The sequence below is a fragment of the Buteo buteo genome, chromosome 17, assembly GCF_964188355.1.
Source record: "Buteo buteo chromosome 17, bButBut1.hap1.1, whole genome shotgun sequence".
In the NCBI taxonomy this organism is placed as follows: Eukaryota; Metazoa; Chordata; class Aves; order Accipitriformes; family Accipitridae; genus Buteo; species Buteo buteo.
This window is the reverse complement of record NC_134187.1, coordinates 4795977-4823624: the sequence shown is the minus strand read 5'-3', so window position 1 is coordinate 4823624 and position 27648 is coordinate 4795977. Positions and strand designations below refer to the sequence as shown.

Here is a 27648-nt window from a genome sequence, read left to right as displayed (position 1 = left end):
ATTGAGGTAGACTTCTGCAGCCTATTGTTTCAGACAACAGATATAAGTTGCGATGGAAGAGGAACGTCGGATTTGGTGTCTGTCCCCCATTTCCAATTATAGATGGATCATTACAGACAGAGAAGTACTGAGAATCCAGACATCTGCTCTTCACATGAATGCACTCACCTCCTAGAGAACAGCCTGCCATCATGCTCTGGAAACTGGTTGAAAATGTCAAGTATGAAGATATCTATGAGGTGAGTATATAATATGCATATGAGTAAGAGAGTATATGTATATTTAAATATACATCTAGTATATAGATACAGGCATGACTTTATAATACATATATAGCTCTACATCTACATATAGGCAGATATAGAGACGCATACACCAACACACACAAGTACAGAGACGGGAAACCAAGAGTAAATGCTTAAATGCTTATTTATTTGCATATTTATACTCAGCATGCCAAGTCCTTAACTTTTTTCTTTTTCTTTTTCCTTTTTTTTTTTTTTTCATGGAAAAGCTGTTTGATGCGATTTAAAACATCAAAGAAATGATCTGGGGGTTGGAATGAGGCAACTTAAAGGCAAGAGTTTGATTGTTTAGACCTCGAATTAAATATAATTCGATTAAATATGGACAAATGTCGAGAGAAAAAAAGCTGAAAATAGAAGAGAAACACATTCTCGTATTCAGGGACTGGATACATTTCTTTCTTTCCTTTCTTTCCTTTATTTTTTTTATTTTGCAATTCCAAGCTAAGCTCAACCTGAATTTGGATTTTTCTTTTCTTTTTCTTGTTTTCACAATCGGATACGTTTTTTACGACTTTTTATTTCTATATGGCGATAGGTAAGATGTGCATGTATACATGCAGTCGCACTAATTAAGCGGCACATACACACATTCTTGCACGTATGTGCGTACACACACCCGAACCGACACATTCAAAGGCAGCTCCGCATAGTCCGCGGAGACGAAAAGTTGTGTGCTTTATCCAGACCTCCTGGTTATTTTCGAGGTCCAAAAGCAGATCGAGAAAGGAGAAACAAACAAACAGACCAAAAAAAAAAAAAAAAACCACAGAGTAAACACCGCGAAACCTTTCTTAATTTTGCACGGTTTCCTGAGCCGGATCTTTCCCAAACGGGCTCCGCGAATATGCATTTCTTGTAAGTTAACCAGCCTGCTCGATTTGCTCCTAAACGGGAAAAAAAAAAAAAAAAAAAAAAAGAAATGCGTAAGGGAAGGCGCTTTGCAAAATTACCTTTTCATTTTAATTTTTTTCTTTTATTTGTAGTTTTTTATTTGGAACGGGGGGGGGGGGGGGGCGGTATTTGCACGGCGATGGCGAGGAGAGATTTTCAAAAGGGCGCAATTCTGCAGCCCCAGAGCGGGGGCTGAGCCGTGGGGAGGCGGTTGGGTGAGGGCAGGGACCGGGGACCGGGCAGGGACCGGAGACCGGACCGGGGACCGGGGACCGGACCGGGGACCGGGCAGGGACCGGGAGCGCAGCCCGGGGAAGCGCCGTCGGGGCCGGCGCCGGTGCCGGCTCTCCCCTCCGGGAGCGCTTTCGCACTTCCAGCGAGAAAACTCCCGGGAAAAAAAAAAAAAAAAAGGGAGAAAAAGGCAGAAGGGGAGGGCAGAGCTTCGGTTTTTTCACCACCGGAGGGGAAAGGACGGGCTGGAGGGAAGCGAGGAAGGGATCCGCCGGTTGCGGGGGAGCGAAGTCGGCGCTCCCCAAAATCTGCCGTCAGGCTAATTATCAACCCCCAGCGATATGCAGAATGAGCCCAGCCCGGCGTGTGTGTGCCGCTGAGCCCTGGCTGCTTTTCCCTCGCCATCCCCGGCCATTGTCTGTGCCCGCAGCGGCAGGCGACAAACATCTCCCCTCCCTGGCCAGCGAGGTCGGGGAATGTCGGGGATTTGGGGTTGGGTTGGGTTTTGGGTTTTTTTTTGGTTTGCGTTTGGGTTCTTGGGGGGTTTTTTTCCCACCCTCCTTTGGAAGGGGATTTGAGTTTTACGGACACTCGTGTTTCTAGATTGTCGTGGCAGAGAGGCAGAGTTGGGAGAGCGGTTGGGTGGGATTTGGCTGCGGGCAGGGTGTACCCTAGCTTGGGGGTGAGCTCCAAGACATTTTGTAACGTGGAGCCTTTAAAAAAAAAGAAAAAAAAATATTGTTGTTGATTTTTTTTTTTAAGAGCTGAAGCCCCCTAGATTTATCTCGGGAAAAAAATGTTTCTCTTCTTTCCGATTTATAATTAACACCACGATGGTAGAGGCACTCAGCCACTTGAACTGAATCTGTTCCTAAAACAAAAGTGTGTGTGTGAGTGTGTGTGTGTGTGTGTGCTGGGGGGGGGGGGCTGCTGTGGGAAGTGTGAGTCTATTTAGGAAGGAACGTAAGTTGAACTTTAACAGAAATGGCAGACAGTCCAGTTGAACGGGTTCCTGCAACATCAAAAAGGTTTTATATCGCCCCTGGCTTCGCCTCAAAACTATGAATTTACTATCCTTTAAAATTCACTGCATACATTTTACATTTGGGTGAAAATCGGGAGATATATGTACATATATATTTATTTTTTTCATATCGGGCGGGAGGAACAGGATTCAGAAAAAAAGTGGAGCCCAGCTTAGCGCAGATTCAAGTATTTATTCGGCTATTGCGAATAAATACGATCTGTAACATGCACCAGAAGGGCTTAATCTTCGCTGTAAATAGACGTATATTACAGTGACTGCACATTTCTTCTTCCATTTCTTAACAAAAAGGGGAAGGATTAGAAAAGCCTCTTTTCCGTCATTATTTGTTTAAAAAAAAAAAAAACAAACCAAAACCAAAAAAAAAAAACCAAAACAACTGCAGGAACAAAAGCACCAAAGGCAATCAATTCCTCGTATTAGGAATGTATAATTAAATGTAAAAAAAAAAAAAAAAAGGAAATATGGTTTTTTCTTCTTCTTCGCCTCTAGCACTGCTTCATCTCACTTCCTTGCTCCAGCTCAGCAGTGTCTACTTTCCTCATCTTCCTCCGCTCGAGTTAATTGAAGTTATGCCTCTTCCTTGCTAAACTTTTTCCCCCCTCTCCCTCTCCCCAAACTCTGCCTCTGCCAGCCCCCCTCGTCTGATTACATCTAGTAATTCTCCACTGAATGAACGTCATTTACAATAGTAGGGGAGCTCTCGAGCTGGCTGCCAGCTTCACGCTCCATTTGGTCCTGCATTCTCCCTTTAAAGTAGTCGTGTAATATTAATAGTCATGAATATCAATTATTATGAGGCGGTGTAGAGAAGGAAAGGGAGGAAGGGGTAGCGGAGCAGTCTGAGCCTAGCCTTGGGTTGAAGAGGATTGTATTTGGGAGCTCAAAGGAAAAAAAAAAAAAAAAAGGGAAAAAAAAAACAACAGAGAGGGAGGGGTAAATCATATATGTAGATAGAGGTTTCCAGGCTCGGTTTTGGGGGCATTGGTCTTTTTTTTTTTTCCTTTTCTTTTCTTTTTTTTTTTTTTTGATGGATAGACTTCGAAATATCTCAAGCTGTTCTCCTGTGTCCAACACGTCCCTTTGCAGATCTCCTTGATATTTTTCCCTCCAATTATTAGTATTATCACCATTATTTTATTTTTAGCTATTACAAGACTTTTTTTATTTCCAGATGTTAGTCCACACCTATTCCGCCATGGTGAGTTTGGATCCATGTTGTACTAGAATTGCATGTTCTCTCTCTCTCTCTCGATCTGTTGTCTCTCTCTCTCCCTCTCTCTCTCTTTTTAAACGCCTTTGGCTTGGTAATTTAGCACAATAATTGGAGGAGGCTTGCAGCTGCTTCTCCCTTTTTGCATTGTGTGTTCTCGATTTGAGCTAGGGGAGTTTGGGGGGAGAGCAGGGGGAAAAAAAAACTTTTTTCCCTTTTTTTTTTTTTTTAACCATGTGTGCCATTGCTTGTGGGGTTTTGAGCTACACTTTGTGGAATAGATATTTTTCTTGTTTACTTTTAGCCTCGCAGCTTCAGCGCGATGGAGTTGGACAAAACTCCTCTCCCACCTTTTCTCTGAAGCCTCCACACACTCCCCCCCCCCCCGTCCCCCCACACACCCCAAAGACTTTTCATTACAATTAACCCCCACCCCATTCTCCGGAATATAATACTGGAAAAGGAGACAAAAGACACTGGAAGTTGCTGCAGAAATCATAGCGACTGGATTTGTTCAGTACCGATGTTTCATTTTTACTTTATTTGATTTTTTTTTTCTTTTTAAAGGGGTGGACTCTCTTTATATAAAGAGCCCCCGTGATTTTTATTTTGTTTTTGTTTTTTTTCCAAGTCCTTTTTCGCACAACTTCTTACCTCGGAGTCTTCCGAGAAGTGCAACTTTCTTTTTGGTCTTTTCCAGGTGAAGATGGGTTGGTGATTTTGAGTTTCAGGACTTCAGCAGAGGGAATAAACAGATGTTTGGAAACTTTAGGCAGGACAAGGGGTGGGTTGTTCGGAAGGATGGGTGGCTTGGGGCTTCTTACTTTTGCATTTTCTTTTTTTTTTTTTACCTTTGGTTTTATTTGGGGGGCTGCTGGAGGGGGAATCGTATTACTGGACTGAAGTCACAGATCACACACGCATATGGAGCACTAGTCCTACATTTTTAATTCTGACATTTAGCATTTCTCCCTCACACTCCCCCTTTCCACCTCCTTGCTAGTTACCGGGAATAGAGAGGATCTGGGTGCAAAGCGCTGGAACATTTCTAATCCGTGGCGGGGAAGGGGACACATCCGAACCCTAGTTACAGCTGCTGACATTTGTAATTGATTTTATTGTGGGGTGGGTTTGTGCTCCTTTTACTTTTTTTTTTTTTTTAAAAAAAAAGGTCCTCTTTTTTTGTTGTTCTTATTTCATTCCCCTTGTAGGACCGGCATGATGGAGTGCCCAGCCACAGTTCCAGGCTGTCCCAGCTGGGATCCGTCTCGCAGGGACCCTACTCCAGCGCTCCTCCGCTCTCTCACACCCCATCCTCGGATTTCCAGCCGCCTTATTTCCCACCCCCCTACCAGCCTCTTCCTTACCACCAAAGCCAGGACCCTTACTCCCATGTCAATGACCCCTACTCCCTAAACCCCTTGCATCAACCCCAGCAGCACCCCTGGGGACAGAGGCAGAGGCAAGAGGTGGGATCAGAAACGGGGTCACTGCTGCCACAGCCTCGGGCCGCCCTGCCCCAGCTCTCGGGACTGGACCCCAGGCGGGACTACCACTCTGTAAGGAGGCCAGACGTCCTCCTGCACTCAGCTCACCATGGCCTTGACTCCGGCATGGGGGACAGCCTTTCTCTGCATGGCATCGGACACCCAGGGATGGAGGAGGTCCAGGTAAGGCACCGCTTTTCTTTCTCCTGGGCAATGCAGATGCTGCCTTCCAGGTCGGAGCCCCCATCCCTCAGCAATATTCAGGGGGGGGGTACCATCCTTTTTCCGCCTTGGGATGCGAGTTGTGATGCTCCCCCTCCCTCGCCTTTTCTCTTCTTTTCTTTTTTTTTAAAGAGAAGTTATTTCATCGCTGTCACGCACAGGCTCAGCTTTGTAAACCCTCCCCTACATGGCAAGCCAGCAGAGTGCAGGGGGAAGGCAGACATACTGCTCTAAATATTCCACGTGTTTCAAAAGCTGGCAGACTTTAAGCCTGGCTTTTCGAATTCCAGTTATTTCCCATGCAATCTCAGCTCCCCCCCTCCCCCCACCCCAAACCAATTTCCTGCAGTTCAGGGATTTTGATGAAACTGTCAATTTACTACATTTTTCAACCGGGAGGGAGGGAAAATATAAACAAAACCCAAACCAGAAGCAATAACCGGTGATCAGCCACCACCCCCCCTTTTTTTTTTTTTTAAGTATAATTGGTAGGGTAGCACTGATTTTAAATAGTTTTATTCCCCCTTTTGGGTAACAAAGGAGTTTCACCGGGCTCAAAGCACAGTATTTCCCAGCCTTCTCCCATCCCACGCGAAACTCATCATCACGTGTTATTTCCTAAAAACAGAAAGGCCCTTAACAGCTTCGGTGCTGGGGTGGTTTGTACCTTGTTGAAGCAGGGGCTGGCCAACCGGTGGGGACCCCCGAGCCGGGCGCTGGAGCTTCTCGGGGCCAGGTCCTGCATCAGGCTTTACTAGTCGGGATTTGGGGGTTCCCCTCCACTCCTTTTTTTCCCCCCCCCTCAAATCTATGTATCATATATATGTGTATATAATTAGACTTGGGATAAATAAAGATCTGGACTACTGGATGAGATACGGACTTCAAAGTTACAGAAAGGGGGAAAGAAAGGAGAAGAGAGGAGGTTGAGAAGGAAAAAAAAAAAAAAAGCCATGAAAAAGGGTCTTGCTGAACATTATAGGAATCAGCGGAGGAGAAGCGGGGGGGCCGTATTGCCTTGTCTTGAGGCTTGTCTTAGGGCTTCACTGGAAAATCGCCGAGCTTTGCTGGGGCGAGTTGCTTTAGAAATAGAAAGGATTTTCTGGTTGGATTTGCTCCTGCCTCCGAGCTCAGTGGCCGTCGGGTCGCTGGTTTCTGCGGGTTTCCAAGCTGCTTTTGAGACCTGGGGGCAGCCCCTGACCCCCACGGGCACGATGCTCAGGTCTCGTCTCGCATTCCTGGCTCAGACAAACTGGCTTGCAGGTCAAGGCGAGTTTTACCTCTGTGAATGCAGAAAGGGGATCGCTCTCTTTCTTTCTCTCTACGACCGATAGACGTTAAGTACTGTTTGTGCTTTGATATTTACACTTTCCCCGAAGAAAAGCCGGTAATTGTTTGCTCTTGTGAGAAAGAGAGGGAGATGAGAGGTGAAGGAAAGCGAAAGAGTTAAAAAAGAGAGAAGAAGAAGAAAAATATAAAAGGGAGAAAAGAGTGAAAAGAAAGAGAAAGGAGAAAATGGAGAGAAAGGGGGCGACTGGAGAAGGGAGAGAGAAGAAAGGAGGAGAGAGAAAGAGAGGGGGAGAGGGAGAAAGGGAGAAGGGGCGAGATAAAGAAAGAAGGAGGGAAAAGGAAAGAAGGGAGAGTCCTGCTCAGCTCAAATAAAGCAGCTCTCCCTCCCTTTTCCAATAAAACAGCCCTTCTGCGGGCAGGGCGCAGCACTCCCGGAAAGTGCGTCCCACCGACGGCTCCGAGCGCAGCGGCGCGTCCCGCCGCCACCCGCGGGCCGGGGCCGGGGCTGGGGCGGGGGCCGGGATGCGATTCGATGGATGGGGATGGGATGGGGATGATATGGGATGGGGATGGGCCGGGGCAGACGAGGCTGTGGGTCAGCAGGGCGGGGGTTCTTGTTTTGGGGTGCTGACGTCGCGGGAAATGGAAGAGGCCTTTTCTTTCTAAAAGTTTGGTCTCAGGCTGGGGGAGGAGGGGAAGAGGGAGAGGAGGGTATCCCAAGGAGAAACACGTGAAGGAGGAAGTGTCCAACTGCAAGTTGACACAGGCGGGAGGGAAAGCAGACCAGTACTCGCTCCTACGGTTCAGCGTTTTCTATTCTTGTCCCCCCATTAGTGACAGATGAAGTTGGGCAGTTTTCCACCCTGATTTTTAATATGGATTTATCCTAGATTCAAGGAATCCGTTCCAGCTACAGGGATTCCTGCTTAGGCGACATATACTTATCCACGAACACTAGAGAGACTTACCAGGAAGGGTCCCAAATATTATTTTTTGTTCCTTTTTTGGTAGTCCAAAAAGTTGAACCGATATCTAGGTACGTAGTTGGATAAAGATGTGTCTCTTTGCTTTAGCTTATGCATGTCTGATTAAATACGTGCCGTGAGAATGGGTTGGCCTGACAAGGGAGAGTGAGACAGAGAAAGAGAGTGCGTGACAGAAAGAAACAGTAGTTATTTTATAAACACCAAATCCAGGCCATGTGTGAGCCATTGTCCAGGGGTAGAATTAAGTGATTGTAACACGATAGCGCTCTGTTATTGTAAACAGGACGTATTGTATTGCTATTGCTGCCCTTTTTGAGAGGAATTTTCAATCTGCGATTTACAGCCCTCAGACAGGGAACAGAGAAGCCAAGACCTACTTATTGAAAACAAATTTGCATCATTTAATAGGGATTCTGAAAAACACCATTGCCACCCCAGTTGCTTTTGTTGTGTGCGGGGGGGGTGTTTGGTTGTTTGGGTTTTTTTTTTCCCCCCGGCTAGGCAAAAGTAGGGGTTTACTAGGAAAAGATAGGATAAAGAAAATAAACAGGGGGAAATCTAGATTCTTTAAAGGAAAACAAAAAGCTCAGTCTTCAGGCGTTTTCCTCAGATACAGCCCTAGCTGTCGAATAAGGTGTATATATATGGTATAAAGGAAGCTCCTTGCTATCAGATTATTGGAGGAGGGGAGGGAGGGGAATCTTCCTCTCCAGATTTTCTAAGTATATTTGGAGACTCATCACCTTTCCCCTCCCTGCACACACACCTCCACTCCTCCTCCTCCTCCTCCTCCTCACTCAGACTGCCGGCCCCGCTCATATGTGCTAGCTACAGACACGGAAAGTTAAGTTGCACCAAAACACGCAAGTCTCTTATAAAGTAACCCCTGGTATCACTTTTAACTAAAGAAGTCTAGTAATTAAAAGTCTGAGTTGTTTTTCCACGTTTCCGCATGCAGTCCTAATTAAATCTTTACGATCCTCTCTGTGACTATTAACTGCCAGCATGCTGAGCGAATATCCTGTACAAAAACCCAGCAGGAGGGCGTAATTAGATAGAAAATCAGACAGGAGTCTTCTCATTAACTACAACAACTAACCCACGTTGCTGATGGAGCGAGCGGAGTGCACGCACACACATAAAGCGTGTGCACAACCGTCGACTCCAGAGATAAGGTGAGATAAGGAGGGGGAAAAAAAAAAAAAAAAGGAAAGGAAAGATGGCGTTTCATATTTACCTCCAATTCTGTGCCATCGAGGAGCACCACGATGCACTCCAGCAGGCTGCAGGATTTACTCATCATCCCTCTTTGGGAGCTGCTCAGGGAAAGGAGGGAAGACTTTGTAATTTTATTTTGTGCCCTTTAGGTATGTAGCCTATTGATTACGAGAGAGAGACACAGCCATGCACAAACACACGACAGAAGGAAACCACCGTGTGTGTGTGTGTGCTCGTTTGAGCCGGGATTCAGGGAAAATGAAAGGAAAGGTCTCATAGAAAATATTGTTCCGTCACATTTTGGGGAGATGTAATTTTCTCCTGAACCGTATTCCATCTTGAACGTCTCTGCTGAGCAGAGAGAGCCGGAGATAAGGGCTGGATCCGGATGAGCTCAGCCTTTCGGTGTAGCAAAGATAAAGTTAAAATAATAGGGAAGAAAATAATTGCTTTGCTGTAAAGATGTTTTCCTTACCAGGGAAAAAATGTGACAACTCCCCAAAAATGCAATAACCTGGAAAAAACCCAAACCCTAGACAGTAATGAGAAAAATAAAATAATAAAACCAAGAAACCCACAGGTCCTCCCTTTCTCTGAAACCCAGAATTTACCCTAAAACGGAACCTGTCGTAATCCTGCAATAAATTGCTCTTATGACACCTCTTCTCTTTGGGAGACGATTTTACTGTGCCGACCGCAGACTCAGCGGTAATTTTTGTTTGTTTGTTTGTTTTTGTGTATCCCACTTTCGTGTTGAGAAATGAAACCCAACATTTATTTTGTCCTCTGTGCCCGTCTTTGTTCTCTTCCCTGCTCAAGAAGTTAATGCCATAATAACAGGTGTGCTCCTAAGCGGGCTGGAAAGAAAGAAAAAAAAAAAAAAGGGAGAAAAAAAAAAAAAAGGCTTTGAAAATGAGACCGGGAGACTTTTTCCTAAGCAATCAATTTAATAGTTCATACTTTTGATAACGGATATTCCTGCTCGCCCCCTCCCCGTCCCCACTGATTCAGGACATGGAAGCAACCTCGGGAGCTGTAAATCTCTTTCTGCTTGTACCCTATACGATGTGGGCGTTGCGCTGCACTCCGAATTGCTCAGGCTTTAATTAAAAGTCCATAATGTAAACTATTATATATAAAAAGTAAATGGCCCTTGAATTATTAAGATGTAGCAGGGTTACACAAACAAACAAAACCAAACCAAACCAAAAAAAAAAAAAAAAAAAAAAGGAGGGAGGGGGAGGAAAGGGGAGGGAGAATTTAAGTTGTCCTTAATCGTGTTCATTTATGTCATGCCATAGATCTTGCAGATGTTGCCAAATTGCCAGATTTTCAAAGGAAGAAATATAAAGCTTTATCGAATGCAAAGAAGTCTATGTGATATCTATGTTTTATAAGATAACAAAACCAGTATTGCACCCCATATGCTTCACACCTCTTTTTTTATTAGAAGACTATATAATTTGTAAGAATTTCATTTCCTTGTCGATTTGGGGGAATAATAATAACAATAATAGTAGTAAAAAAAATCCCTCCTCCCCTAGTGAATTAATATAAATGGAAATAACAGAAACTCCAGTTTGGAATGACATGATTTATGTACGCGATTCTTTAATATCCAGTCAATTTGAATAGTGATGTTTTTATATCCACAGTCAGTTGAAGATGCCAATAACAGCGGTATGAACTTATTGGACCAGTCTGTCATTAAAAAAGGTATGGATTATTCCAACAAGCTAGACAAACTTTTACTGTGTAGCAATATCTTCATGATATATTTTTACTTTGGGGCAATTAATTTATCCGGGAAGCAGGCATACATGGCAGCAAGATGAATAGTTGATTGGATCGGCAGATAGAGCGAAGGGAAAAGGAAAGAGATGTGAAAGGAAAAGTTGATATCCCCCCTCCCCCGTCCTTCAAAGGGTTTAATGACACGAATTTGGGCACCCCATGCCCAAATGCAGTTTCCACGGGCCCCCTCCTCTTCCTCCCCCCCCCAATAGTCCTCGATGGGGACCCCTTGGCTTTTAATGGGGGAAGGGGGTTGATTCCCTTTGGGGGCTTAAATGCATTTCCCAGGCGAATCAGACGTGAAGGGGAGAGAAAGAAATGCCTATGGAGAGGCAGCCCCGACTTCTTTCCCCCCTTCCTCCAAGAATCCCCCCTTCCCCATGCCCATTTTTTAAATCTTTCTACATATGCGCACATGATTTAGTGTAACTGCAGAATCACCCCATACTGTTAAAGGGAATGTGATATTAACAAATGTTTGCAGTCTCTTGTACAGCTGTAAGCAAAATAATTAACTAATTAAACTAATTAAATGTAATTACAATAACTCATTTTGGGCGTATTGCAGCTGCTTAATTTTTTTACATTTCTCTGACAGTCACTCGAAGATGCTTGGCGATTAGTGTTGTGTTATGCTGATAGACATTAAACAGATCACACACTGCAAATGTAGGAAAAGCTATCTTTAATTATCTAAGGAGTTTCTATTTCTAGATTCAATTTTAAGTACCAGAGATGAGGCTTAGAAATGCTGTCCCTTATGCTTACTATCAACAGCACTTATCTCCAGGACCTTATTATTTGTCAAATGCGCACAAATACTTTAATAGAGATGATCTTCTAGGATGTAAAGCAAAATAACAGGGAGAGTGTTTATTTAAAATGTGTTCAAGGCAGCATGAGGTCCTTCCGTGTATTTATTGTTTTTTAATTCAAATCCTCGTGTACAGTCTCTCTCTCTCTCTCACACACACACGATCAAGCTCTAGTTATTTGAGGGAGGACAGATGAAAACTTGAAGACCATTTGGCAGCATCATTTATGACCACCGGTTGAAAAGCCGAAGGTGGTTTTGAGAAACAGAAAATTACTTACCTTAAAAGAAAAAAAAAAAAAAAAAAAAAAAGTTGTTTCTCCTGGTTTAGTTCAGCTTGAATGTTTAGCAGGTTTTGTGCTCTAGGTCTGTAACCTGATGGCTTCTGGTTGTATTTTTCTCTTTTTTTTTCTCTCACTTTCCCTCCCCGCTCCTCCCCTCCCCACCCCCTCTTGACACCTCATACACGATGTTTCCTCTTGGGTGTATTTGATTAATTGGTGCTTGATTTGTGGTAGAGAGATTCCTTTCTAACGTTGCTCCGTGCTTGCCTTTTGCTTTCGCAATCTGTTTTTTTTTTTTTCGCAGAACACTCTTCTCTTGGTCACCCAGTCCAAAATACTCTTTTTTACTCCCTTTTTCCCTCTGTCTGTGTCTCTCCCTCCATCAGATGGTGAGGACAGCAGAGATATTTAATGTGCATGCTGGGTGCTACAGTTAGATAGCGAATAGCACTAAAATGGGAATGTTAATGGTTCTATGTATCAGGTACAGGTTTAGGTGTGCTGCTTGTGCATGGGCACTGCAACGGCCCCAGGTCGAGCAGCTGCCGCCTATAGAGACCCAGTCCATATAGGGGGGATTACATGTGCCTGTTTGCAGCCATAGGAAGAGATATTCCCAGTTTATCCATGATGAACAGGATACATATGCACTCTGGAAATTAGGTTACTAAACCCTATCCTGAGATTCGTCTGCAACTCTTTTAAAGTCCCTGTAGCAGTATTTTCTTCCTTGGAAGTAATGCTGAGCTCTAAGAAACTTTCCAGCATAAAGGAATATTATGAGCTCAGTGTCTTTTTGCGTAGCAAGTTTCCTGGGTGCGGAGGAAGAGAATATGGGTAATAAATAGTAGGTCACGTTTGTGGCAGACAATATTTAATCAGGACGAGAGAAGGAGCAACACAGAGAGGGTTCAGTATCAATTTCGCTTTGTTCCCTGCAGTTTGTAGCTGTGAGGATGTACTTTGAAGTAAGAATAAGTTATTTAAACTCTGCAAGTCATTATTGCAGGCGGATGGCATAGATGGACAGATAGGTATTGACTGATTTTTGTGCAGTGGAGCACTCCCCGTGATATCTATTTGCTAGACGAGGGTTGGAGGGGGTCTACTTCACCAAAACCTAGTTTAGTGCCTAAAATGCTTTAATTACATCACAGTGGGAAAAGCATGCTGTGGACTTGAAGTCTAAACTTCATTATATCATCCAGACTGTAAGTGTCTGTTTCTTTGTGGTCTTTGAGGCCTGCAGAGGGAATTATCTATCTATGCAAAAGGATTGCCAAAAATATTAAGGAAATTACACAGGGATTCATACACGGCTATCGATTTATCTCGCGTATCGATCCCGCGCAATAGATTACATATACACAGTCTCTTGTTATGTTTGCTATCTGAGCTTACTTGACATTTCTGAAGTAATTTAGTTAAGAGGAAATGAGTTGTTCCCAGTAGAGAGAGCAAACGAGTGGAGTGAAGGTAGCCAGCGTGATAAATGGCTCTTTCATTTGGAGATCTCCAGAGCTCGTTTAAGGCTAATTTTCTGTATTAGCCCCCTTTGAGCTATTAATGCAATAGGCAGGGACCGTGGCCCCTCGTCTCTTAGCTGCCCCATTAGAGCGAGCATTAAGCTACCAAGCCTGAACTCTACTGTGGTGGTGGTGGTGGCGGTGAAATAATGAAAGGTGCTTTTTAAACTCCCCTAATCTAAACTGGCAGAGGGTGGTTAATACGATTTGAAGGGGAATGGTCAATGAACAATCAATAAACTAATAATGGGAAGGATGCGGTACATTAACAGTCTAAAAATCCAACGAGACATTAAAAAATCATCGTTAACTCCTAGTTCCATTAAGATTTGGGTGGTGGCAGTGGGAGGGAGGGAGCCAGATAAATCATCAAGATGATAATAATCACCGAGAGCATTAATACCAGATTTAACTCGGCTTTGAGAGCTTACCGGCTGCACGTTTTGAGGCCTTTCCCTCGATTTCTGCTGAAATGAAGGGAAGGTTTTCCGTGTGTCAGGAATAAAAGATCGAGTCCCCTTGTCAGCTGCTCATCTGAAATTTGCTTGGCACCGTCTATGGCGAAAGAAGTTGTCCTCCTGCAAAATCTTGCGTGGCCCGAGTCCCAAGTTAATTTTTTGTGACTCTGGGGCACGGTCAGTGACCTTAAAATGATCCTGATGTATTTATTTACTTTCAGCTGTTTCTGACCATCGTCTGCACACATCTGATTTAGCACGAAAGGCCAGTTTAACCCTAACGCCTTAATTAATCGTCTTGCAAACACTCTCTATTGTTCACGCTATTTTAAAGGAACACACGAAAGGAGGTGTCTTAACATTATTTTCAACTCCTAATAATACAGCATGAGATTCCTCCCCACCTCTTCTGGAAGTATCCGGATAAATGATTAACTGAAACCCACTTTGGCCCCAGCTTTTCAGGTGCTAGTTCTGGGAATCGGAGGTGTTGCCTCCCTGCCACTCAGTTTCGTGCTTTTTCCTGGATTGCCCATTGAACCTTATGCTCCCCTTTTAATTGAATGCAAAACAATTTCGGGGGAACGAATTTCACTTTGAAATTTAGTCCCGGCTTTCAGGGGAAAGGGACTGCGGTGGAGGAGAGAGGGGCGGGGGGAAGAGGAGGAGACGAGAGAGACAGGACGGAAGGGGACACGAATACACACTTTCTGTATTTGTTCATTAAAATTAAAATAAGAACCGGGTCTATTACTGGCCATGGGTAAGACGCTGCCCCCGGACTTTCTAGGTTTGGCTACCAAGTCGGGCCAAATCACCAGTTACAAGAAAGTCCTGTTGTTATAACGGACAAAGAACTTCTTACTCCTTTCGGGCCCAGTAGGCAGATAAAAAAAAAAAAAGATTGGGAAGCAGTTCGATAGTTGATTAGTAATAAGTTTGTCCCTGACGTTTGTTAGCAAGCAATATAAGAAACATTTCTGGTGATTGACTGTTTGATTGACTGATCGACTATCATATCATTCACCAGGGTTATTGCAACGATATCCATAGCTTTGAGCCTTGTTATTCAGCTATTTTCAGGACATAATTCTATTTATTTGTTTATTTTTAGTGTTGCTAAAATGCCCTTTTATTTCCATTTTCTCTTGTACGCCTGCATTTCTGCGCATTTTCACGCGTTTGTGGAGAGCAACCCAACAGAGAACCACCACCACCAAAAAAAAAAAAAAAAAAAACCACCAAAAAAACCCTAAGACTTAATGTATGCACAGAAAATTGTAAACATGTAAAGAACTGAAAGCTTCACGCTGAGTTTCGCCATGCTCCATTTCCCCACCATTTCCTGCTGTCGTTTTAAAGCGATCTCACTCATCTAGAGATCCCGTTTGCAGGAACAGTATGCTTATAATTACTAACAAATCAAGCGGCTACTGTTGCTCTCCCGGTTTATTGATAAGCTGAAGAGAAATGGAAGGGGGAGAAATGACAAAGAGGCTGGAAGGAACCACAGGAGGAGAAAGAAAGAGAGAAAGAAAGAAAGAAACGGAGAAAGGAGAGAGAGAGAGAAGGCAGAGATTTTGGAAGGGGGAATTATGTATTTGTAAGTGCTCACATTCACACAGCAGATAGAGTTTGGGAGTGAAAGAAAATCGAACAGTTTCTGCTGGGGATAACAAAACCTAAATGGGATAAAGTTAAAGCAGAAGTGGTGGGGACGCTGCATATATACGTGTGTGTTATTCTGCATTATTTCAGCAGTTATGGCAATCCCTAACCAACTGGGAAAGTTGACATCGACTAAAAATATACTCTGCATTACAGTTTACACGCACGCAGGGATTTGGCAAATGCAGCTGCACACACGGACGTGTATCTCTCTTCACACGTTATATTATCTCTGGTAATGTCTGGGCTATATCTGGAAAGCTATAGCCATGATAAACATATAGATATGATATAGATAGAGATAATTCATTCCATGGCAAACACTTTTTTGAGGCAGCATTAGGTAATTTACAGAAGATATAGAGCCTAGATAGAATACATCTCTCTGAAGCTATGAAATTGCAATAGATATGCTTACACCGCCTGGTAAGCTTCTAAAATGGGTTTAGAGTTATTAGACTCCAACTGATGGGGATGTTCATACGGTCATTTTCGGGGAGGCGGTGGTAGGAAGAAAAGCTGAGGAGCTCTCAGCATAGCAGGGAAGGGAGCCAGTCTGCTTCCCAAAAGCAATTTGCAAGGAAAAAAAAAAATACTGAGCACGTGAAAATCCATATTTCAAAGGTTAACTAATGTAATGAGTGCTCCAAAAGGCCAAAGCGAGTGTGGTGAGGTACATTTAAGCATTGCACGGGTCCCTCTCTCTTTAGTGAGTTTGGACTAAGATCAGATGTTCGTGGAATTGCTGCCTCTTGTTTAATTTCTCAGTTCACTGGACAGTGACCTGATAAACTGGTCACTAAATATAGCCACTGTAAAGGTGTACTCGAACCACTGAGCCCGTGTGTTTGTCCGAAGAAAAAATGCCAGTCATGAAAATCTGTCTGGTGGCACAGATTAATCTCTTTTTTCTTTTTTTTTTTTTAAACTTTTTCTTGATGCTTCGTTCGAATGACGTTGCAGAACATCGTGCATGAAATAAGTGATATATCTCTGCATAATGGGGGAGGGAAGAGAGATATATTTTTTTCTGCCTGCCAGTACTACCTCTGATACCCCAAACGATTCTTTTCCTATAGAATCAATGGCAAAAAAAGGTCCTATTAATAGCAACGAAAGCAGGAGCGGGCCTCTAACTCTTTTATAACTGTTTCTGTGCCGTTCTCAAACTATTTGAAACCGCCTTTATGAGCTGCATAAAGTGCCTAACTAAAAATAATAGAGAAATAGGAATCCATTTCACTTTCTGATTCCCTGAAGTAAAGCCACTCAAAATAATTTGTTTATACTGGAGACTATATACAAGGCATATGAAGCAATATGTATATCTAAAATCGACATGCCTTTTGGTTTTTAGCTGTTATAGAGCTTTTATTGTGGGGGTCTGGTCTGGCAGTAGGAAATGATCTGTAATAAAAACAGTGAAACACGGTTGTGTCTATTCCATACACTGAGGTTATAAAATTGGCAATTGCCCAGTAGTTAGCACTTGGTAATATATTAGGATACCCGATCTTATTGTTTAGCAGCTCCAGACGACTTAAATATCCCCTCAACCCTAATGGTTTGATTCTCCAGATATGTTGCAAATAAACAGGGTTTTTATGACTTAACTGACATGTATTATAACTACCTAAATAGCTGGCATATGTGCATAATAGAACCCTATTATTTGCCGAATTGGTTTTGCAATTGATTGAGTGGAAATGGGAGACTGTGAAGTAGTATCTGCTCGACGAGGGTGTGTAATCAATTAGTATTCTCCTCTGAAACATGCCCGCTGGACTGCCAGGACTCTACCACCAGCAACCCCCCCCACCCCCCCCACCCCCCAATTTCGGAGTATATTTTCTATAAGGAAACGCGTGTTGCCGCGATTCCGAGAGGAAGCAGCAGTAGCAGCTGTCAGCTCTTATTAACTCCTGCATAAAACATACCTTAAGTACGGTTTGTTATCAATTACTTGCAGAAATGAAACAACTGGGAAAATGCAGCGAGGCTCCCTATAAATTAAAGTGATTGGTTGATTGATTAGAGCACCTGCTGTAAATCATAACACTTACAATTATGAGGGAGCTATTTAAGTTCATTTGTAAACAAAATTCATGTCACGGGGGAATTGCTCTCATTTTTAGTTTAGCCATTTTTTTTGTTTATTTCGGAGTGTGTCTGGTTGCTATTATAGGAATTTGTGCCTTATAGTCCCCTTGGTTACTCTTAAAATAACCTCACTAGTTTCTCAGAGAAAAGAAATATTCCCTTTTATCGTGGACAGAATGACATGTTTTTATTTTGTGTAGTTTCGCTTTATTGTTCTGTTTTGTTTTTTTTTTTTCCCCTCATAACTTCCTTTAAATACGTGTTAGTGTAACGAGATCAGCTTTATTTAGGGACGGGAGAGTTCCCACTACTTCACGGACAGCACAATATGATCAAGGTGGCGAATGCCATGGTTAGACCAGATTTTTTTTTTTTCCTGGTGTTCATTTTTCTGAAGGAAAAGACTCATTTTATTTCATAAACCAGACTTAATAAAAACACAAAGCAATAACAGAGCTGTCTTCTGGTTGCTGTATCCTCCAGCCTTGATACTTATTTAAGACAGCAACTCTCTTCGTGTAGTGAATTTATTCCTGGCTCAGCTTAGCAGTAATGGAAACATTAGCAAAAAAAGTAAATTTTCCTTTTTTTTTCCCCTCCAGAAAGGCGCTGTCCGTTGTACAAAAGGCATCGGGGGGCTCTGGGTGAGACACAGGCTCAAACCCGAAAGTTGCCAGGTGCTTGCCAATATGTATTTTATTTCCCAATTGATCAAACCCTGCATAGAGGCTGTACTGCACCACCCTTCTCTCCATCCATCATTCATGGAGCAATTTCCTAGAGGTTGGGGGAGCAGCACCCTTTAGGTTGCTGGAGGTAGCCAGAGATTCCAAATTCCCTTTCATTTTGCTGTTCTGTGCATGTCAGAGAGACTGTGGTTTTCCTGTACTCCTTCGTGGCATGATGGTTTCTCTCTCCCCTCTTCCCCTTTTCTTTCTCCAGTTCCGGTTCCTCCAAAATCTGTTACTTCTTTGATGATGAATAAAGATGGCTTCCTGGGTGGAATTTCAGTCAATACCGGAGAGGTGTTTTGCTCTGTACCTGGCCGCTTGTCTTTGCTTAGTTCAACTTCAAAGTATAAAGTAACTGTGGGAGAAGTTCAAAGACGCCTTTCTCCTCCAGAGTGTCTGAATGCATCCCTCCTAGGAGGAGTACTTAGAAGGTAAGAGGCTGGGGCGAGTGTGTGAACATGCCCACGTGTGGGCATCCATGCATGCACCAGAAATACTTGGTCAACTGTAAAGATGATTGCAAATATTCAGGGTAAGGTGGAAATACGCTGTATTCGGGCATTGAGGTGAACATGTGGAGACCAGAGAAAGATTTGGCCTTGTACGTTTTCTATCACAGCATCCCAAAATGAAGGAACCGAGACAAGAAGTTTTTCACTCTTGTACCTGCACACACTTTCTATCTTTTCTCCTTCTCCTCACGCTTCTCTCTAAGCAAAAGGGTGAAATAAAATGCCGTGATGAGCATGTTGCAGATAGGTGTTGCAGGATGGGCCTGATGTATTTCAGGACCTGATGTATCTCTAGGGATTTCCTAGATATATCCATGAGGTTTCCTCTATATGGCGATAACAATAAGGCAATTAACATGGTGTCACACAAGACATTGTTGAAATGGCAGGGGATTAATAGGCAACCTGTAAGGTAGGTAAGTACCCGCCTAAAGAAAGGCCATCAACAGATAGCTTTGAAAGTCAGAAACTTAGCGCTTCATCTAGAGAAGGTTGCTAGAGGAATTACTCACAGTTGGTCTTGAGGCCTTTGTCATTTAACTTTTGTGCAAATCACCCACTAATGTCCTGGTGGATTTTGCTGAGGACCTCAAAATAGCCGGCATTATTGGTACTGAGGAAAAGGAGTGAGGGATAACCTGGAGGTCTGGTTGCCACTCCATCACATCAAGTGGGAGATTGTGCATTTAGGTACAAGCAACAAGAATTTAACCTCCGAGGTCGTCAGCTGGAAAGACTAACAGGAGAAAGGCCTTTATCTTCTTGACAGTGACTGAAGGACTGTGAATTGTCCGTATGACTTGTCTGGAAGAAAGGTGAGCTAGGGCTCTATCTCTGGTCAGAACAGGGAAGAAATCATGACATGGTATAAGGTACCAGTTTACTCAAGCCAATGGAGAGCTGAGAGGGGATAAGGCTTCATTTTCTACACGTGAGGTATACGTCGGACTGGAAAATAAAGCACAACTTCGAGACAGAAACAAATGCGATTAATTTGGCCCTGAAAAAAATTCAGATCACGTTTAAAAGTTGCTCATCTTAGAGGAGGAAATATCTTGCCAACATCCGTAGCAGCAATTGGGCAACAGTGACTCTAAGTTTTTTTAAAATTGTTTGCTCTGTTGTTTGGTTGTTGGTTTTTTGGTTTTGTGGGTTAGGTTTTTTTCCCTGCAAAAAAAATCTGTGATGACGTCAGGGGCTCCAGCTCCGTGTCTGGAGAGGAGGGGGAAAGTCCTGCTACATGCAGTCAGTCACCCAAATATACACGTGAGAATTAAGGTATCCTAAAATAGATGCTGTTCCACGTGAATGTCTGTAATCAATGTTTAGCTGTGATCCTTGCCAGTGAGAGCAGCAGAGATTTTTACTTACAGATGCTAACCTGCCTGCTCACTCCGTACAGCTACAAATGGAGCAGGGAGAACATCTGAGAGATGCACTGTAGAAAATATAATTATCAAGGTAAAGAAACATCATTACGGAACTTCAGTGGATTTCTGGAGGTGGCCCAAGCCGTAACCATTGGCTGCTGCTGACTTCAGTTCCTATCTTGAATCTAAATTTTAGACAAGCTTTTGGTTCAGAGCAGATGAAATACAGAAAGCTGCTCGCTTGCAATTCTGGATCTAGCCCTATTTACTTTGATATAAAATAGTGGGAAGCCAGTCTGGCTTGTCTGTCGTTTCTGGTTTCCTTTCACTAAGCGTGACTGCTAATTCTTAAACAAATTTTAAGTAAGAACGAAGAGAGAGATTCGGGATAGGCTCTGATCTTAGGTGCCAAAACTCTCCCTGATTACGCAGGTGGCAAGAATTCATCCCTGGGGCTTTACATATGTACAGGCGTCCGAACAATAGCTCTGTATTTCCCACCTATAGCTCCATCATCCTTTTATTGTCCTTATCAGTAACCTCCGACAGATATTCAAATCTTCCTTCAGGCGATCGGTTCCCTCTGTATAACGCACCCTGCCTTCAGGTGAGCTCTTCCTCTCAGCATCGCCTTCCCGCCCAAGAACACACTCACGAAATGATTTAATAAATATTTTCCTCCTTTTCTATCTATCCACAGGCACACACATTCTCCCTTCGAGCCTTTCAGATTTCACACCTTCCCCCCCCTCCTTCTTCTTCCCATTCTGGCCCTTTCCTGGAATAACCGAGGATTTAATTCTCCTCCTCTACCTTTCTGCCCATCTCCTCACTCCATCCTAATAGGAATTAGTGTCATAGAGTAGGAACCCATTTGCTCTCTGGATCAGAACCCTGTCCATTAATTGTTGCTGTCTGGCATTATTTGATTTCCCCGGATAAAATAGGGAGAAAAGTGGGTTCATCCCCACTCCTACCCCTGGGAGAAATTAAGCAAACCTCAGCAAACCCGAGCAGAAACCAACACACCCGAAGTCCTTCACGTCGAGTGAAAACCCTCCCAGGCTCCACTGACTGCACAGACTAAACGTTTCTTCCAGGAACACTGCGGGGTTAATCACGATGTTAATTTCTTTGCAATTCTAGAGCCAAATCGAAAAACGGGGGGAGATCTTTGCGAGAAAGGCTAGAAAAAATCGGTTTGAATTTACCAGCCGGCAGGCGTAAGGCCGCAAATGTCACTTTACTCACCTCCCTGGTGGAAGGTAAGCCGAGGGTTGCAGCTCCCTTCACACCCCTGCCTGCTCTGAACTCCTGTCTGACATTTTACGAACCATAAAAAAACCCCAAACCCCCACCATCTTTCGGGATCAGGTGGGAAAAACCTTGCAGAGGTGAAATTCAGGGCGGGTTAGCATGAACAGCGGCACGGTTAAGGATCCCATCCCCAAAAATGAAGTGGCTGGCTGGAGGGTCAGTGATTCCTCTTGGTGGTAAGAATGAGGTTGTGTGTGTGTGTGTGTGTGTGTGTACATGTGTGTACACGTGTGTGTGATTCTGCAGGGCAATCCCATTCCTCATTGCTATTAATTTCCAGCCTGCGCTCTCCTACTCCACGTCTCCTCCATCCTCTCGCTAATTTGCTCCTCCAGAGCTTGTTTATGGCCACTACAGGACGCTCAACGAGGAAAAATAATACGGATTTTTTTTTTTTTTTTAAAGAAATCAGAGCAATTGAAGAGTCACAGAGCACGGTTTACCTTAAGGTGGCTAGAACTGAACAAAGACACAAGCTATTCCTGAGGAAGGAGAGAGGGAAGGGCAGACTGAAGTTTTACCTCATTTCAAGTCAACTAATGTCATTTTGGTGTTCGGCATGTTTCTTTGATTGATCGTTACTGTACTGAAAAGTAAAATTTAGAGCCACTAATATGTTTAGGATATGTGCGTGTTTACGCTAAGAGAAGTTGGACCTTCTCCAAAAAAACATAACCGGAATAGTATGGATGCAATTATGAATTATATGTATCTGCCTTACACGTACACACCGAGAGGCGTATAAATAATCCACTTATCTCTTCTGCATATAAGCGTGCATAAACATTTGTGCTAGATATTAACTTTTCAACTCTTTTGATTGAGTTATGTGAGCGATAAGACCTTACCGCATGCAGAGCTGAAGGCAGGCTCCCAAAAAGATGGGGGCTGATAGAAAGAAAGTTGCTCCTCCTGGTACCCGCATATAGGTTATGCCCAGTGCGCAAGGCTCCGCGTAGGTTACGGATATAGGGTCGCGCTATAGGGGACGCGAAGCATTTGGGGGGGGTCACAACTGCCTTTTAACACCGGGGTTAGTGCGGCTTCACCCCCTCTGCGTGGGTGAAAAGCGGTGTACCCCACTCACAGCAAAATCAACCCTTCCCCGAGGCTGGTTTGAGGTTCAGAAGCCGGTGCGGTTGCAGAGCGATGCTAAAATCTGTGTCAAGTGTGTAGTAAGGTGAACGTTACCCTCCTCTCCCCTGATTTCTTTACAAATCAACAGTTTACCTTGAGAGAGCTCCTTCCTTTTAAGAAGAAGCTCTGCCTGCTGGAGATTCATCTGCTTTTCTAGAAAAGCTCCGGCTAGAATTACCCGAGCCGTGCCCCGGGGGGGGACACCCTGCCGGGCACAGGGTGACGGCGGCGGGGGGGGGCGACACCCCTCCAGGGTCCTCAGGGTGCCCTCGCTTTCATTAAGCGGTTTGGTGATTAGCGAGAAGCCTTGGAAAGCAGAAGATGACGTTGGAAAGCAACTCCTGATCGTTAAAAATAATGTGGTCCTGGAGTTATTAGACATATCTGTTCTGCGTGTTGGAAATCTTCCCCCTGGTCCCTCAGGCGGTGCTTTAAAGGGTTTAATGCTTTATTCTATAGGGGCTGAGCTATAATCTGGTAGAATCCCCCTAGAGTCTGAGGGTTTTTTTCTCCCTCCTCTTTTTCCTCCTTTCTGCAGCTACTGTCTTCTTCTTGTGGCATGAAGTACATCAGTAGGAGTTGGATGACACGAACCTCTGGAGGCAAGAAACCTGAAACCAGGCAGGCAGGAAAAGTGACAATTAGAGTTAGAATAATTATTATTTTTCACAGAAAAGGTTGCCATTGGTTGCTACCTTTCCACCGGGCAGAGAGGAGTTCCTGTTGCATGATGGTCAGCTAAGAATGCAGATTAATAATTTCCATCGGATGAAATGCAGTTATCTCCATCATTTTACAGATGTGGCAATAATTGTGATCGTGATGCAAGTGCTCTGTGTGTGTGTATAAACAAGCGCGTATATGATGTCCCACAAAGAATTGACATTAATATTAAGACTATGTCCACACCTGTAAAATTTTGGACAAGGATCTGGTGTATTGAAACAGGAATGGTTTCTCTGCTCTTAAGAGAAGTTTGGGTGCTTTTGTCTTACGGGATTGAACTAGTAATTTCCCCTCCCTTTTTTTCTGGCCCAGTTAATTCGAAAACGTATATGTGTGTGTGTGTACGCATGTGTGTATGTATGTATTTGTGTGCGTGCTTTTCCCACAGTTCTGCACAACCAGCTGCAGGGGTAGGTACCATCACAAGCGCCTTGTAGCAAAGACAAATCTCATCAGCTGAAAAATCGGTCCCATCAACTTACTTCTGCCCCCCAAAACAAGGCTTGTGGAGGGAAACCATATACCTGGAGCCTGTCCCTAAGGTACAAGGGATGTTATAAGGTTTCTAAACCCGGCCTGAAAGAGCTGGTCTCTCGCAGAGGGGGGGCAGCAGCCTCGGGAGGTGGGAGCCAGCCCGGGGCCGGTGGTACCCGGGGGTTTTAATGTCCCCTCTCCTCCCCTCCAGGTGAGGCCGTTCATTTAGCTCGGGATTTTGGGTACATCTGCGAAACGGAGTTCCCAGCCAAAGCTGTTTCTGAGTACCTGAACAGACAGCACACGGACCCCAGCGACCTCCACTCCAGGAAAAACATGCTGCTTGCTACAAAGTGAGTGCCAAGTTGACCCCCCCCCGGCCTCCCTTCTATTCTCCCCCTCCTGAAACCCTTCCTCTTAGCTCGTTTTGAAAGCAAACGGAGTTGCCAGACCCCAAATTCTAGCGGTCCCACAGGGAGGAAGGATGCTCGAGTTGCCCTATGGGCAAGGCAGACCCTATGGCTTCTGCGTCCTTCTGCGGGGGGGGGTTCTGCTAACACCCTCTGTCCCTATAGAGGATGTAGGCGACTGTCCCCTAGCTACTGTACATCGTCTCCAAGCCCCCCCCCCAGTTAAAAAATCTTTATGAAAAGGGGACCAAAAATCAGTGTTTTGCTTCAACAGCATGTCTGTCTGTCCCTCCTGCTGCTCACACACACCTGTTTGTCTGCTACCAAATTGCAATGTCTTTTCCATAACGTTTAATAAAAAAAAAAAGAAAGAAAAAAGAAAAAACCCCAGCACTATGTACTGCTAATGCTCCTCGGTTTGGTCCCTCCAGCCCATTTCTCTCCCTTGGGACTTTCTCGGTGGATGTGCTGTATGTGATGATTTACACTTGGCTGTGCCTCCCAGGCTACTAACTGGGTGCTTCATAGGTTGCTCGGGTCCTCAGCAGTGGGTGCTGTGTGTCTGCACACGTCTCCATCTATCCGGCAAAAAAAAAGGAAAAAAAAAAGAAAAAAAAAATTACCAGCCCAAACAGCTCTCATTTATTTCATGCTCTGGGATGTGGCTTGCCTCCGATGACAGTGTAATTTAAAGAAATATATGGAGGGTTGAAAAATCATTTGCTCAAATTTGTCCAGATGTTTTTTAGACGTGATTGGAATTTGATTGCCCTTTTCCGCAGGGTCAGAAGATATTAATGTCCCAGAACTTTAATTGCTCACAGACCCTGCTTTGCTCTTTGAAGATGTAAAATGTTGGACTCATTACTGTTTGTTCTCCAAATTCAAAGTTTCCTCTCTTGCACTTTCTTAATGGATAATACACATAGAAGTAGACCTTTATCTTTCCCCACCCTCTGAAACCTTTAACCCACCGGGAATTTCACAGAATTTCAGAGGATGAGAGCTGAATGCCTTTTTTAAGGATTTCTTTTTTTCTTTCTTTTTTTTTCTTCTTTTTCTTTCTTTTTATTTTTTTTTAATTCTGGCCTTTTTTTCTCCAGTCCCTGGGTAGGCATCTGTCTCAAAGAAATTATTCCTTTGGGAATCCCCCCAACCCCCAGGGTTTCTACATTGCCCGGGCACCTGTTGACTTGAAGGCCTTGTGGACCAGAGCAATGCAAAAAAAAAGTGTGCATGGGGGAATTCCTTAGAAAAATCAAACCTGATTTTTCAAAGGTGCGGGCAAACAAACAAGAGCCAGATGTCAACTCTGATGTGTTAATTGGGGTGCCACCCCCCAAAATAAAGTAGGTAGTGTTCACTTTGCTCCTCATGCGATGAAGAAACCTGCATGGAGTTCAAAAGTCCTGATCTTTCTTGACAAGGTGGCCCAACCTGAGCAATCTCAGAGGAGGCTCCATTTTGGCCCTTCCCTGTGCCACCCAGCAGCAATCAGTGCGTGGTTGTGCTTTCCCTCAGGAACAGCACTGGTGAGAGCTGCTTTGAGCCAAGGTCAGGCCTCCGGGAAGATGGGTGGTTGACAAAGCCGTGGCACATCTCCGTTTCAGCCAGGTTATTTCTAGAGCCACCAAGCAGGGTTGGGTTTTCACAGGGCTTTGGAATCATAGAATCATTTAGGTTGGAAAAGACCTTTAAGATCATTGAGTCCAATTGTAAACCTCACACTGCCAAGTCCACCACTAAACCATGGCCCTGAGCACCATCTACACGTCTTTTAAACACCTCCAGGGATGGTGACTCCACCACTTCCTTGGGCAGCCTGTTCCAACGTTTGACAACCCTTTCAGTGAAGAATTTTTTCCTAATACCCAATCTAACCCTCCCCAGAAGCATCCTTGTGGCTGCAGGAGAGATTTCTATCTCCAGACCTGGTGTTATCCCACAACTGCAAAAACCTCTCTCCTGAAGAACATCATCCTGAGCAGGGAGCTGCCGGCTCGCCGTGGCCGGTCCCCAAGCACTGCTGGGGGAAAGGAAGGTGGCAAAAATGTCCCGTCCTGGGGCCTGGGATCACCTTTGGCCCGAACCTGCCCCTTCCTTCAACCTTGGTTGTCTCGGAGAAGTGTGGGATGAGGCTAACCACTGCTTTTTTTTCTCTCTCTCTCTTCCTCTCTTTGCCTTTCTCTCTTCCGTGCAGGCAACTTTGTAAAGAATTTACAGATCTCTTGGCCCAGGACAGGACACCCATTGGAAACAGCCGGCCCACCCCTATTTTGGAACCGGGCATTCAGAGCTGCTTGACTCACTTCAGCCTCATCACTCACGGCTTTGGGGCCCCCGCTATCTGCGCTGCCCTCACGGCCCTTCAAAACTACCTGACTGAAGCTCTCAAAGGCATGGACAAGATGTTCTTGAACAACAACACTGCTAACAGGCACACATCTGGCGAAGGACCAGGTAGTAAAACTGGAGACAAGGAAGAGAAACACAGAAAATGAGAGAGAGAGAGAGGAAAAAAAAAATAAAAAGAAAGAAAGGAAGGAAAAGAAAAAAAGTTAAATAAATAAAAGGAGAAAAGAAAGAGAGAGAGATAATCTTTTAAAACAAAACCGTCTTAATTTTAGCTTTAAAAATATTGGATTGGGCTTTGGAAGAATTCTATTAGGTAGGACAAAATAATAATAATAAAATAATAATAATAATAAAAGAAAGACAATAATTTAAGATCAGAGGAGCACAATGGCGCAAGACCAGTGGTTCAGAGTCTCTTGCCAGGAACATGTGAAGACAACCACCAGGATTTTTTTTCCCACTTCTGTTCTTTCACATTTTTTAAATAATGATTTGGGGGGGGAGGGGAATATAATAATAATTAATAATAATAATAAAAGAAAGAAATGAATAACTTATTGGAAGAAATCGGAGAAACATTTTTGGTGTCAGTGCTTTGATTTCTTGAGCTGCACGGTCTGTCTTGCTATTATTTTTGGTTTATTCTTTTTCTTGTATTTTTTTTTTTTTAACGACGTCCTGTCTCCACCCTAGCTCAAACGATCTTCCAGAGCGTTCCTTTCTGAGCAGCCCCATCACTTCATTCCCCCCAACTCTTCCCATCTCATCTCACCTCACCACCCTGGTTCTGTCTAGACTAGGAAAGGAGGGGAGGCGAGCGCGCAGACCTCTCACAAAGTCACCAACGCCAGCCCGTTCGAGCTGCGTTCATGGCAGCGTCTTAACATTAGATGCCATGAGATGGGAAGTTTCGAGTCATCGTAGCTCAGTCGAATTAGCTAACTCTGTTTTTTAAGAACTTTTTTTTGTTTTTCCTGGTCTAGACAGACTCTCTGTTTAGATTACCAGCGTTTACAGGTGTGTATGGGCGCGTGTGTGCCTATGTGTGTGCATATGCATATGCACACACATAACCTGATAG

At 44.0% G+C, this 27648-nt stretch overlaps 1 protein-coding gene across 3 annotated transcripts; it reads left to right on the top strand.

The window, feature by feature from the left end:
* TFAP2B (transcription factor AP-2 beta) lies at window positions 1-27648 on the top strand. Of its 3 annotated transcripts, none has more exons than XM_075048959.1 (8): window positions 139-239; window positions 3650-3676; window positions 4900-5358; window positions 10547-10607; window positions 18478-18697; window positions 21295-21413; window positions 24014-24155; window positions 26413-27648. In XM_075048959.1, exons 1-8 carry the CDS (start codon window positions 159-161, stop codon window positions 26711-26713), a joined length of 1410 nt encoding a protein of 469 aa, XP_074905060.1. In that variant the 5' UTR covers window positions 139-158; the 3' UTR covers window positions 26714-27648. The 3 variants fall into 3 exon arrangements, with proteins under 3 accessions (XP_074905061.1, XP_074905060.1, XP_074905059.1); XM_075048958.1 differs by lacking the exon at window positions 139-239 and adding an exon at window positions 1378-1898; XM_075048960.1 differs by lacking the exon at window positions 3650-3676 and having other exon boundaries at window positions 1-239.

What these genes read in the sequence shown, in the direction of transcription:
- TFAP2B (XM_075048958.1), top strand. Translation starts at nt 1,779, where the DNA reads ATGAGCCCAGCCCGGCGTGTGTGTGCCGCTGAGCCCTGGCTGCTTTTC. An exon ending in CTAGGAGGAGTACTTAGAAG is followed by an intron (nt 18,698 to 21,294) that starts GTAAGAGGCTGG and finishes TTGCAATTCTAG; the next exon opens with AGCCAAATCGAAAAACGGGG. An exon ending in ACTCACCTCCCTGGTGGAAG is followed by an intron (nt 21,414 to 24,013) that starts GTAAGCCGAGGG and finishes CCTCCCCTCCAG; the next exon opens with GTGAGGCCGTTCATTTAGCT.